The following is a 13,858-nucleotide window of genomic DNA, read 5'->3' on the forward strand; positions in this document are numbered from 1 at the left end:
TTTGGGTCATGTGTTAATGGCAGCTCAATTGTATTGCGTTCTCACGATGGCCCCCATGTGTAAAGATAGCATTACAACCATAGATACAAAGAGACTATAAAATGCCAGGTTATTGTGATGAAAGTGCACTAAACATTGGGGCTCACACTGGAAACTATTGTTATCCGTATTATTCATCAGAAGTAGGGGTATGACTTGTTTTTAATACGTACTGTATTGTTAATTAAAGAAGTTCAGCATGGAGGGGTCTCAAGAAATGGTAGTTAAGAACAATTAGAAACCAAGTGAAGCGGGTCTGCAATAAAAAAAAATTGGAAAAAAAATGTGGTGACAGTCAGTCGGGGATGTGAACATGACACTGACAGTTAGGAATGGTAAAATTACCAAATAATTCTTGACTTTATCAACTATCAATTGTTCTTGTAGCTCTTAATCTTTGTCTTGGCACATAATTCCTATTTTCACTAATTCTTTCAGTTTTTTTTGCTGTTTAGTGTTAATCATACTTATTTTACAATAAAACGGAAAAGTATTGTCTTTGTTGGAGTAGAGTCTATCACCCATTATTTTAGTGTTCTAGGTAACATTATTATGTCTCAGTAAGTGAAAGTGTTACATAGTATCTTCTTTGAGAACAATGGTTGGGTAATATTGATGTATTACTGGTGTGTAAAACAGCTTCCTCTTGTGGTCAGATTTTGTAGTCAGAGCTTTATGTGAACTGTAGCTATAAATGCATTATTAAAACCTTAATACGTTTTTACAACGCAATCAGGCTTTCCTAAGCTGTTTTGTTCTGTTCCCATAAATGCACTCAATTTGGAATAGTCTCTTAGTCCAAAAAAGTTGAATTGCAACTGGGAACAGGGTTCTAATAGCAACATGGGAATGGGATCAGTTAGAGAAGTCATTACTGGCATTGGCAAACACAATCTCATTTCAGCCAGAAGGCTTTCACTGGGATTGGACATAATACCAGCAGTATCAATGATGGGGCCACTCTTTTAAGTGATATTGTTTGGCAAAATGATATTATGAAAGTAGACATTGTAAAGGAAACCGAGGATTTTGAGTTCTTGAATGATGATCATTATAGAGCAAGATGCTACCCCTCCACAAATAATAATTTTGGTGTGTATGATGAAGAAAATATTTTTTTTTTTCTCCCAGACATCACTGGAATGTATTATTTTAATGGGTGTGATATTCATCTACAGACACAGCCAAGCCAAAGACATTGGACACAAGAAAAACAGCAGCAGTTTTGTTTGGTAAGAGTGTTCCACAATGATGAGATAAGAAGAATAAAAATACAGTAATAGTAATGTAAACATTTCTGTTCCTTCATTAAATTAAGTGGAGGTTGGGTTTTGTGTGTCATTTAAATATTCTTTCATCCACAACGCCTTTTTCTCACGCAGTTTTCGACTCATCTTCCCTAAACATTCACCGATGATTCAATATAAGGCCACCAAATATGATTGAGGTCAAATATTTGATATCCATTCTCATCAATGTCACAATTCTAAAACAATCTTCACGACTGGCTATGCCTAACATGATTTATCAGCACGATAATCATTTTCCCGAAAATACCCTTCCCTTACGACCATATTGGGGTAGTCAGGGAAACTAACTCTGATTAAATTTATGTCATTAATTCTCTAGGTCGACTATCCTCACCTGGGTTATGGCGATAACCAGGCTCATACCTATAGACAATTTGTTGTGTTCAATCAGGCTACCACGCATGTTTTTATAATGGAAATCCAAGTGCCCAGAAGAAAAAAAAAAAACCATGCAGGCACGCCGAAAACCTCCAAACTCTACACTGGAAGGCCTGAACCCACCAGATTTTGAACCCTCAGAACTGTGAGACAGACTTGCTACCCACTCTTTCATTGTGTCGCTAAATTGTCTAATAGATTGCAATATTTAAATATGTATAAACAGTGTTGATATAAATGCCTCTCATAAAATATGAATAATAGTTATTGAACAAAAATAGATGTGATAGTTTGGTTCCATTTAGTCACACCTGTAATTAGCGGTCAGTTAATTCAGCTCACTTTAGTTTCTAACTAGGACTAATGAGAGTGGGTGCATACAGCTGTAAACACGTAAACTTAAAAAAAACACATACAAAGTGCAATACTGTACATTCATTGGAAACCACAGTTCATTTTCCATGCTCCACCCACTTTTTGCACAGGACTCCAAATCTACATAACCAATAAATAGTTAAGAAATGTGTATATATCTATAGGAGATTTGGGAAGGAGCAGGAGTATACCCAGAAGAAATCCACTCAAGAACAGAGATCACATGCGAACCACAAACAAAAGGGAAAGAGCACATTTGAACAGATTTAAGCGCACATGCTCCACATTGACACTTTTTTTCCCATTTTACTTTTTTTTTAGCTGCCATTGACAGCTATAGACATCAAATACATTATACTTGGAAGCTAAAATAGATTGAAAGTCCATTGCGGTCAAAAGCAGCAATAATAACGTGTTCAAAGCAGCATTTGACCTCTTAAGAAGCTTTATAATGTTTACTCTTTCTCCTTACCTGCAACATTTATAGCTGTACACTTGTCAAGGCATTAAAATGGGTGTGACTCACTTCTCCATTTGTCATTGAACGGAATCCTGTAGAAGTTCAAAGGTCAACTCTGTGATATGCCGCCACGCTTGCTGGATGTGACGAGATTCGGTCGTGCGTGAACAGATGGCGAAGCGAAGGACAAAGCGTCCGGTGAGATGGCAAGGCACCAAGTGGATCTCTCTGCTCTTTGTGATCTTTTTTAAGAGATTCTGGTTCAACTCATTGGAGCCCTGCGAGAGAAGGGAAATATGAACACATTGCCTCACTTATCACTTTAATACTAGAAGTATCCCACTAATATGGCTCTATAAATGTCTATACCAAACTTTTGTAGGAATAGAACAATATAGACAAACTCAATTGCAACCAAGGCTCACTGCAGTTGCAAAGGTTTTATCCAATATTATATTTTTAATGTTTTTTTTTTTTTTTTACCTTGAGCCTGAAGCAAACCAGACCCATGATGACCTCAGCACAGATCTCAAATCTCTTATCAGCCCGTACTAGACTCTCAAACTCCTTGGCCAGGCTCACATGCTAAAGCAAAAAAAAAAAAAAAAGTGGTCAATATATACATGTGTAAAATTTGCATTACGTACTCTATTGCCATCTGAGGTACATTTTTGGTTAATTGTTGAAAAAAAAAGCAAATATCAGAGAATATTACTGTCCACTCTTTATATCCGCCAGGTGGCAGTGCCATAATACATATAACCACAATCTTTGCCAAATCTGCTTCTGAAAATAGGGTTGACATCAAATGTATTTAAATACTATTATGATTTTAAGCAATTGATATTTTTTCGAAACTCATCCAACAACTAAAACCCCGTACCTCTACATAAGTGTCAATGAATATAAATTTAGGCTGTTATGCAATCATGCAATCATGCTTGAAATAAAATGATATTTTACATAAAATGAAAATGTTGGGTTGCAATCATTCTTTCATTCATTCATTTAACTTCTGAGCTTCAACTGAACATTTTGAAATATTAGTGAGTCATGAGAGAATGACTATTTTATGAAACATTAACCTTTTGCAATAATCCCAATCATCATATGTACAGTAGGACCCAGTTCAGACACTGTCAGTAAAACAAAAGGAAACATATTTCCATATTTGATTTACTCATACGTCATCTAGAAGTCCAGCGTTCATAACTCAATTTGAGAGTAGAGTGAAATTGAGCTTAAACTCAAAACAGACATATTTGATTGACAGAGACGACTGCAGGGAACAAATAGGAAGATGAAGAGGAAAGACAGGCATGAAACACCATAAATGGAAGGGGGATGGAGTGAACATGGGTTTGGTGTATGGAGGAGGGGTTGTGGAAATGTAGGAAAATGTTACTATAAAAAAAAAGATACAGACCAGATGTATACTACGTAGCATGTGAGTGACAGGATTAAGAAATGGTAGGAGAATAAAGCAAGGCACTGAAGACACTGGTGGTATCAGGAAGGTTACAAGAAATGAATGAGATGCAATTAACCCTGACAATGACAAATATGCAATTGTAATAAATAGCTTTTTTTTTGCAGCCAGAAAGACATAAGTAGATCAATCAATGGAAAATGAATTGTTTTTACAAATTTAAATACCAATGGAAAGACAAATGCCACAGAAATGTAGTCTTAATGAATTACCTTGCGTATATGAGCCTGTAATCCTTGAAGGCCGTACATGCGGAAAACAAACCACATTTTGAGAGAGCGGAATCGTCTGCCCAATGGAATCTGCCAATGCTAGGAGAAATTAAAAAAATAGATAAATAAAACTTTATGAATAGTGGATAGCTCAATTATTAAAACAAAAATTGAATTAAATAAAGATGTGTTCTTACCCTATAATCTGTCACTAGCCCTATTGACAAAAGAAAAAAAAATAAACATCAAATATCAAACTTATATAATTATCACCACACCACCAATACAACTAGAAACCATTTTTGGAAAACTACCAGGAGCCTGTGTTAAGGTCTGATACATGACAGCCTAAATTCAATTTGTCATGATGTTTTCATAGACCTTACTAGAAACTAAACACTTTTCATCATTATCATTACCGTCATTATCCTCTGAAAAATACTCAAATAAGTATTCTTGTGTCTGTGTTCTTTTGTTTTCCAGGCGGCAATCCCACATATTACAACAAGCACAATGTTGCACAAGAACTGCACAAAGTCACAAGCAACCGGATCATCCCCACGGAATGTAGCCCCATGTTTATTCCTGCTAATAACCACTAATTAGATTGGAGGACACAGATTGAATGAGAGAAAGCTTTCGTCAGATGGCACGTAATTCTGCAAGTCTGACAAACCAATGACATCTAAAGAAATAAAATAAATATTTTGGAGACCTGTCCTTTATAACAAAACATTCTTCTTTTGCTGTGTATCTGGACGCATTTTACAGTACAGAAATAAGACATGCCGTAAACATAATCGCAAGAGTTTATGTTTCCATGTGTACTAAGTAGCAACATTCTTGTTTTTTTTTAATATTGACTAAGAGCCGAGATATTGCTATGGAGTTCTGATGGTGTGAACTTACCTGACTCTTGATTCTCATGTCTCAGATACAGTGGATCCACTTTGAAGGCACAAATAAGGTCTTGCCTTTTCTTGACCCTGTTAAAAATGATTGTTGAATAGTCAAGCAATTTTCACCAAACAAGAACAATATAGCATATCTGGTCATTTGACTTATTTCACCTTTACCCAGTGGGAAAAAGGCTAAAACATTGGGTTAACTTGTTATATTATCATAAGAAGCTATTGTCGGGGCCACTCTTAACACAAGTAATTACAGTACTAAACTTTTACCCAAGTGTGTGTGTGTATGAGCTGAAAATGACACCTTACCACATGGTAGAGCAGTCAAAGTTGACCAAGAGCCATTTGTGTGGGTTCATGTTAAAGGAGTCTGCAAACTGGAACACAGACACGGGAAAGATGCAATGATTTGACTTTTTGCTGTCATCAAATTATATGTACAAGAAAATTAATCATTTGTATAAGATGGATTTGTTGTGCTTTGGTACTCATTTAGCTATTAATGGAAACCAACATGTGCTTGATATTTTTTATCAAGGTAGGAAACAACCAAATGTTAAAATATCTTCCAAAAATTTGCTCCAGACAATTTGTTCGTGTCAATTAAAATGAAGTGTTGCAACAACTAAACTTCAAGGTAGTTTTCAACCATTACAAAAACTGCTTCCACAAAGCAGTCGGGAAAAAAAGCGAGGCTTCATTCACAGCATCAGGCACGCTTTCTTATCAGTTTCTCTCTTTTTGTTGTCTTTTTATGTGTTATCTTTTTAATATCCTTTCCACCCGACCTGCATCAGATGCAATAATCGCTGCAGTTAAAATAATAAATATATAAATATAAAGGAAACAATGTGCAAAAGACAGTTGCCATGCCTCCTGATGCTTAATAGTCCATCACCCCTGGCAACCAACCATCCATCATCCACAAAGGAGTTTTTTTCCTCTTTTTCTTGTCTTTTAAACCTCCATGTAGATGAATAAAATATGTACATAAAAATATATGTCTATTTGCATACACTATGTAGACTCTAGTAGCCTCTTCTTCTTTTAAATCAAGTCCATCTGTTGTTTGAATGTGTGCGTATAATAAAGAGTGATATGTAAAGGTCTAACACTGCCCCAGGAAATGACTCTGGCCTTATCTCTGCGTCTCTGCACAGCCTGAGGAGAAGAAACAGCCTCGACATGGACGCAGAGCCGATTGTTACTCTCTCTGACGAGCTTCCTACTTGACATTAACATCAATGAATCTCAAAACCGAAGAAAGCAACAGGATAAAGCAAGCACAAAATGAAGCGTGAAGAGGGATATTTCACACATGTTGAGCCACAGGTTCTTTATATATAGCAAATACGTGAAATTAATTTTAAGGTTTCAAGTGATAATTCTACTTCCCTGAAAACCTATAGTAATAATAATATATAAATAAAAGTCTATGACAAATTGTGAAATGAATATCCTCCCATGGTGTCCATCAAAACACACTATGTATTATATCTCTTTTGATGAATTTCATAGAATTGTCCAACTGGACATTATTGAGGCCAAATAATGTAGCCAATATGTATTTATTTGACTTATATATATATTCCCATACATACCTCTATGCCATTCAACAAAGACCGAAATTCAGGACAGACAAATGCACTTCCAGCATATGCAGCATCAACATGCATCCACATGTTTTCCTTATTACCTGTAGTAGCCATAAAAACAGCAATATTGATCATTTGTAAATTGAATGCTTTTGTACTGCAATAACAACACAACACAGGATATTGTGTAAGCTGCAATCATACAATCTAAGATGGTCTAATGATACTCCATTAGATTGCACATAATTGATAAATCGATGACAAAAAAAACATAGCTTTTGCAATTAAAATCCTTTTTTAAAGGTCAAAATGTGCTGCGTAATAGCAAAATGATAATAATAATAATAATACGTGCAAATACTCACAGAGAGGTCCCAGCTCAAGAATGTGATCAAATGCACATGATGGTGTGGTCCCAAGAGTTGCACAGAACTGTAAGACATTGAGCACATAGAATATCCATATTATGATCTTTTGTATTACTATTACTCAAACAAACAAACATGCTCATGAACATTATATAAGTAATGTGTTGTGCTTAAGCATGTTCCTTAAGTCAACTCAAAAGTTTAATTACGCCAAAAAGTAGTGTCCGCTTTGAGAAGGATCTGCCTGCAGACTGCAAAATGGAGGGTTTATACCATTTAGACCAGTGATTTTCAAACTTTTTTGGCCACCGCCCCCTTCACCGCCGGGCCAAAATGCCAACGCCCCCCTCTTTACCCCTTTCCAACGAACGAAGCTTAAATAAATAGAAGACAGGCGCCTCAGATATTATTCGCTAATTTCGTTTCTTTTAATAGACCAATGCGCAGTTCACCTCGAATCATAAAAATTGATAGCTGATGCATTAAGCCGGTCGCTGTGCGCATACGTCTGTGGTTAAGCGTTGCCGGCGCGCTATTGTGTGCTCCTCTGCGGCTGACTGGATGGTGGTGGTTTCCCCAGTCGCCTGCATCGACGATAAACTCGCGACAATTAGTGATATACGGTATATGCGCGCTGCTCGTGAGCGCTCGAGCAGACAACGTTTCTTGTTTCAATAAAGCTTGTTTTTTGTCGACTTTTTATTACAGACAATCAATTTTTCCGGTCTTTCTACAAACACCAACGTCACATTTTACTGTAATTGCTCCATCGCCCCCTTCACTATTTCAACGCCCCCCATTCGCCTGTTTATTCGTCAGCGCCCCCCTGAAAGTTCACACCGCCCCCCGGGGGGCGGTACCGCCCACTTTGAAAACCACTGATTTAGACCATCTGAAAGGTCTAATATTATAATATAATGAGTATAAAATTGCATTTATCTGGCTGGGAGTGGATGATATTTTTGAATGGTTTGTTTACCGCCACAATATATTTTTTAAATTGTTGTTCCGCAAACACTCATCATCTCTCCTTTAACTCCAGGGTTGATGTCATTGCAAAATGTCACTTATTGACAGAAACCTCTGCACTATGTGACCTTTTTACGAGAAGTTTTAACAAGCCATGCATATGGTCCAATGTCTAATTAGTGGGGGCATAGTATGCAAACTTCAGACTGCAATATTGAATACATACTAGCATTCCATACATGCTGGTACCACAAGCACAAAGTAACTGTCTGGCCAATTGTTGGTTTAGCAAATTTGTGTTTGTTGTTTCCACTTACATAGAATGGAATGAGTCCTGCTTCTTTGTCCTTTTCTACCATCTTCTTCAATGCGTCACCTGAGACAGCATAAGTGCTATCTGTCGGGACTTTCTTCATCATCACGCCACCAATCAGACCTGCCCGCTCCACAGATGAATGAGACTAAACAGGGAAACGTGACAGGTACAAACAATGACAATTCTTGTGAGGAACAAATCCTTCAGGGTTGTTTTTATATGGAAAAAAAGGGTTAGAGAATAAAAACATTTTGAAACAATGACAACTACAAGGTAGAAGCATTCATATATCATAGGTTTCCTGTATTTAGTGTGTTTTAAAAGACAAGACACGCAAGTTACGAGACCGGCGATACAAATTCTACTTTTGAAAGGTCTCCGCAGCCCTCAGGTGGTGCCTAATTCAATCACTGAGTCTCTGCCTGCTATTTAACCTGATCGTAGCCAGTTATTGCCTGACTGATCTATGGTCTTATCTCCATCTGTTGCTAGATGACCTTAAATTAAAAACCTGAAAAAGACTGTGGCCCATTGCAATACAAATAGAATCTTATACTTTTCATCCCTATCCATTCATTCGTTCATTCATCTTCCAGCCCATACTAACCAGGCTACTGAACATGTGTTAGACTTTTTGAAATGAAATATATTTTGCTTACTTGCTCTGATGAGTAGGCCACTAAACATTTGAGGATCTCGGGTTCAGACTTTTCCGGGTTGATGGACTGGACTCGACAGACAGCTTTACAACGAGCAGCCAGCAATGACATGAGGGTCGCCTCGCTAGCTGTGCCCTGTTAGGGAATTTGAAGGGCGCATAAGATAAATAGGAGGGGAAAAAAAGGCATAACTAATAAGGAAAGAACACAGGGAACAAAAAATTATGTTTTAAATCCTACAAGGTATGAAACTTAAATTACTCTAAAATCTTAATTCCTTCCCTTTTATGCATATCAGATCGTGTGTATGCCAATGTTATATTGTAATTGCATGTAGTATTGATTTTTTTTTATGCTGCCAAAACTGAAAATGATTGGAATGAGGTTGTTGGCCAATACGGTAAATATTTTTCAAGGCTGCATATTGATGTGCAACGTGCTTTGTGAGGCACCTGGCTTCATAACTGGCAGCCAAATCAATGCAATGTTGAAATCATTCCATCAATGAACACAAAACGACCAAACAGCTTGGGTTAATGTCCTTTGTGTATCAACAAACCACACAGTGGGGGCAAATCAAGCAGAAACTCCATGACATTTTGTCAGCAATAATAGCTTTAAAAAGCAATAATATTTGAAGCATTTTGGCAGTCATGTGTTGTTCCTCATCCTTCAATGCACTTTACAACAGGTGATTTTCTGTATGCCAGTTCTCATGTGAAATTACTACTAATTATGTATAAAAGCAAACATCTTTACAATGTCCTCATGTTTATGTATGGGCGTTTACTACTTTTTTTTTCATGTCATACTATAATTTGCTGGAATTTGTCTGTCATTTTATGTATTGAGATGTACCATATGTTCTTTAGAGAATTGAGTACAGGTCTTCCTCTCATAAATTATAATGCTTGAAACATCAAGCCATTTTTTTAACATAATTTTACATGAAGGCTCCTTAAAACACACACACACACAATTGCAATGTGTCGTCACATCATTCAGTAGCACTGCTGCTGTGAGAGGCGGCCATTTGTTGCCATAGTGAGCTCGGAAGCTGTGCTTAAAAAGGGAAAGAGGGCGAGACAGATAGAGTGACAGCAGCAAAACATAAACGACAATCTCACAATGAATCAAATGAGCAAGCACATCCACACACACTTCCTCTCACACACACAGGTGGCCATAATAAAAGGTGCGTGAAATGATCCATCATCAGAGTGCACTCTCATGCTCCACTTCTCAACATGCATCCTCCCACACACGCACATACAAGGCATGCAAACAGCATCCTTCACTGCTTTTGTGTTTGACGAACTCAAATATCGAGGTGACAAACATTAACGAAACATTGATGTCCCAATGTGCCTATAAAAAACAACATTAAAAGGCAATTTCCCTCCAATGTTAGCTGCTGTGCAAACAAAGGACATGTCAAAGAAGACAAACACTAGCGGTCAATTTCAAGGATGGCTCATTTTTCAAAATTAAATACTCTAATTTCCCACAAATGACTATTCCCTGTCCGTAAATGATATGAATGATGCACTTTTGGGAACTTAACAAATTTAGATTTGATGTACTATACCAGAGGTAGGGAACTTATGGCTTGGGAGCCATATGTGGCTCATTTTTGCATGCATTCTCCCATTGATACTCATTGATTAAGAACAGTGAAATAATGTTCTCAAAAGAATTCTCTTTTTTTGGTTTCTAAGTGGTGAAATGAATAATAAATGCTCACATTTACGTGTATTTTTACTTTTAAATTCTGAGGATGGCTCTCAAGGAATAATGTTTGATTATTAGTTGGTTCTATGATGGAGAAATGTGTGTAATTCTGTGAAATAAATCAGATATAGGTTTCATATTTACCTGAATGACTCCTCCACCGTGGCCATGAGTTCCAGCTATAAAACACTCTGGCAGCTGCAGCATCTTCCCTAACCAGTCTAACATGACTGTCTCTAGCTCTGTGCAAGCTGGACTGGCAGCCTGGGAATGAGAACAACAGAATCAAATATTCAATATTTACAAAAAATAGTCTCATGGGCAGCAATGTTTAGTTTTTTCTAACCCAAGAGAATCCAATGCATCCAATTCCTCCACACAGCATATCCGCCAACATGGCAGGATAAGAGGAAGCAGCAGGGAAGTAAGCATAGAAGTAAGGACTCTGCCAGTGGGTGATCTGGAATGAAGGGAAGATAAAGATGATAATATAATATAAATTTGAGAAAATGAACTGGGGTGGGGGCAAACTTGAATTAGAATCAAAAAGATGGGTGGTATCACAAGCAATTTGAGATCACAAGGTCATGCAAAGAGACAGTTCAAATACTAAAATGACTAAGTGTGTAGCTCATCTCTTTGAGTGAAGTATATTCATCATGAATAGACAGTTATCGTCTTCATCCATACATCTGACATCCTCTAAATTCAGGATGATTTGCCTGTTTATGCAATACTGATATATTTGAGAAAAGAGATACCAGACAGGGGCATTGTGATTTTTTTCCTTGCTTTTAACTTCATTTGCCAAACTGAGAATGTGGTGCATGCATTTTAAACATTGATAAATATGCCACATTTCCAACTCAACTCAATATGTGGGTGTAATTGCTCTGAAACTAATTTAGTACCTTGATTTAATAATTTCAAAATGAATTTGCACCACAGAACCCATTCCAAATACAGTATTTAAAAAACTAATTAATTTGTTTCTGCACAAAGCAATGAAATTTGGCTAAATTTGAGTCTAAAACGGTCAAAATACTTTTAAATTGTTGAACTTGTAAATCTAGATTCGACTGTATGGGCTGCTAGATAGTTTATTCTATCGGGTAACCAATACCAGTGCATTAAATAAATCTGTAGCTTGTTATGTTGTAAAAAATACAGAATGAAAAATACACATGAACATTTTGGGCATCCATAAGGAGAAACTTTACCCCGGGCATTATAACTCGCTCCACATCCTTCATGATGTCCTCGAAATTCTCTGGTTCCAAGGGTGCTTCAGTCGGAATTAAGGATCGAAGATATCCCGGTTCTACATCTGGATAGACCGGTCTCTGCTCCAGATTCTCTAAATAGTCAGCTACAAAGTCCACCATCTCCTTTCCACGACGTCGGAACTCAGCTGCATTCATGATTCGGACTCTATAAGGAATACATAATAATTTTTAATCAAAGTGTTTATTGGTCCAATCATAACAGTGGTCAATATTTTTTTCAAAAGACAAAAAAGTAACACATTGATAGATTTGTATTAATTAAATTTCAGATCCTAATTAAGATACTTTAGAATCAATTCAATCAGCCATGAGATGAACTAAGGAATAAAAAAATATTGTAATCTGTAATCAAGTTAAAATTAGAGTACTCATGATAAGACAATCAGATTCAAGAAGTATAAGTAAACAATAAATTTAAGGTTTTTAGTCACATTATCATGAATTAAAGTGTGTATCTTGTATCAGTAATAACTTCTTTTGTCTTGTGAAGTTCAGAATAACAAAATATAAGCATTTTACATAAGCACATTGCTTACGAATATGTAATAGAAGGAACAATCAGCATATAAAGGAGTGAATGGAAAAATAATATAAATAAGGTGTCAATATTATTTCGCCTTTGATGCAATACACAACAGCAAATAATCATTGGCTTTGCTTTGCACTAATTCTAAATTGTGCAACAAGTGTACTTCACCTTTTCTCCACTTAAGAGACTGGCCTATTATCCTTACACTAATCTGAAATAGGATTAGAAGTGTGTGTGCGTGTGTGTGTGTGCATGTATGTGTGCGTGTACTCACATTTTCAGAGGACAGCCTGGAAAGTGGTATATTGTGGATATTTCCTCTCCTTTTGGTGTTAAATAAATAAGTAAATAAATGGATAATGTGACATTAGTGTATTAATGACTAGATGTGGAGGTGTACACAGGGCAAGAGACATTCTCTCCTTTTATCTCACTACCGTCCACTCCCACCACACCAACCTGAAGTGGTCTAGCCAATAGGATTGCCCCCACATAAAAAAAGAAGACTGAGTCACAAGCAGGCAGAACTGGGAGCAATTTCTACTTAACCACTACCCGATTGGAGACGACCTTTTAATTACATTTAACCATACAGGCTTTAAAAAAAAGGTTAATTTCAAACAATGGCACTGTTATGACATTCGTAGTGCACTTTTATGTGGTTTTAAGAATTTTATATGGAAATAAAGATAAAGTGATTGATTAGATAGCGAGTTCAGAAAGGCTCCAGGGCCCCCCGCCATCATTGTGAGGATAAGCGGATTGGAATATGAATGTTTTCAGGCATTTTACCTTTTTTTTCCCTTTTTGCCAAGTACATAATAATAATAAAAAGTAATAGATAGCATGATCATTCAACATACATGAAAAGAACAAACTTTTGGCCTGTAGTGTATGAAGTAAAAAGAATTAGAGGAGAGAATGCGGAGCATAGGTGACATGGAAAAACGTGACGTCCTTTAGTGACCTCTAGCGGTGATAAATCAACACAACCACATCAATTAGCCCAGTGATTTTCAACCACCGTGCCGTGGCACACTAGTGTGCCGTGAGAGATCGTCAGGTGTGCCGTGAGAAATTATCCAATATCCTTTTTTTTAAATTAACATTTATTAATAGTTTTTTGCAAATATGATGTCATTGTCCAGTGTCCGTGCTGTAAAGGCTGGCAGCGTAATGTAATATTTGTCCGTGTGGCAACACGTAGTTGATTGCCTCGTTCCGCCAAGAA

The 13,858-nt window shown here is 36.8% G+C and overlaps 1 protein-coding gene across 1 annotated transcript; it reads right to left on the minus strand.

The window, feature by feature from the left end:
• Nucleotides 1-1,173: 1,173 nt before the first annotated feature.
• On the minus strand, nucleotides 1,174-13,023 carry ddc (dopa decarboxylase). Its single transcript, XM_077721835.1, has 14 exons — nucleotides 12,902-13,023; nucleotides 12,033-12,243; nucleotides 11,159-11,272; nucleotides 10,957-11,076; nucleotides 9,082-9,216; nucleotides 8,424-8,567; nucleotides 7,135-7,201; nucleotides 6,776-6,870; nucleotides 5,484-5,551; nucleotides 5,173-5,249; nucleotides 4,461-4,480; nucleotides 4,264-4,362; nucleotides 3,046-3,147; nucleotides 1,174-2,840 (listed from the first exon to the last, which is right to left on the minus strand). Exons 2-14 carry the CDS (start codon nucleotides 12,231-12,233, stop codon nucleotides 2,640-2,642), a joined length of 1,443 nt encoding a protein of 480 aa, XP_077577961.1. The 5' UTR covers nucleotides 12,234-12,243; nucleotides 12,902-13,023; the 3' UTR covers nucleotides 1,174-2,639.
• Between the last annotated feature and the right edge of the window lie 835 nt (nucleotides 13,024-13,858).

The sequence above is a fragment of the Stigmatopora nigra genome, chromosome 7 (genome assembly GCF_051989575.1).
Source record: "Stigmatopora nigra isolate UIUO_SnigA chromosome 7, RoL_Snig_1.1, whole genome shotgun sequence".
Classification (NCBI taxonomy): domain Eukaryota; kingdom Metazoa; phylum Chordata; class Actinopteri; order Syngnathiformes; family Syngnathidae; genus Stigmatopora; species Stigmatopora nigra.

What these genes read in the sequence shown, in the direction of transcription:
- ddc (XM_077721835.1), bottom strand. Translation starts at nt 12,233, where the DNA reads ATGAATGCAGCTGAGTTCCGACGTCGTGGAAAGGAGATGGTGGACTTT. An exon ending in AGCGAGTTATAATGCCCGGG is followed by an intron (nt 11,273 to 12,032) that starts GTAAAGTTTCTC and finishes CCTTCATTCCAG; the next exon opens with ATCACCCACTGGCAGAGTCC. An exon ending in TCTTGAGCTGGGACCTCTCT is followed by an intron (nt 6,871 to 7,134) that starts GTGAGTATTTGC and finishes TGGCTACTACAG; the next exon opens with GTAATAAGGAAAACATGTGG.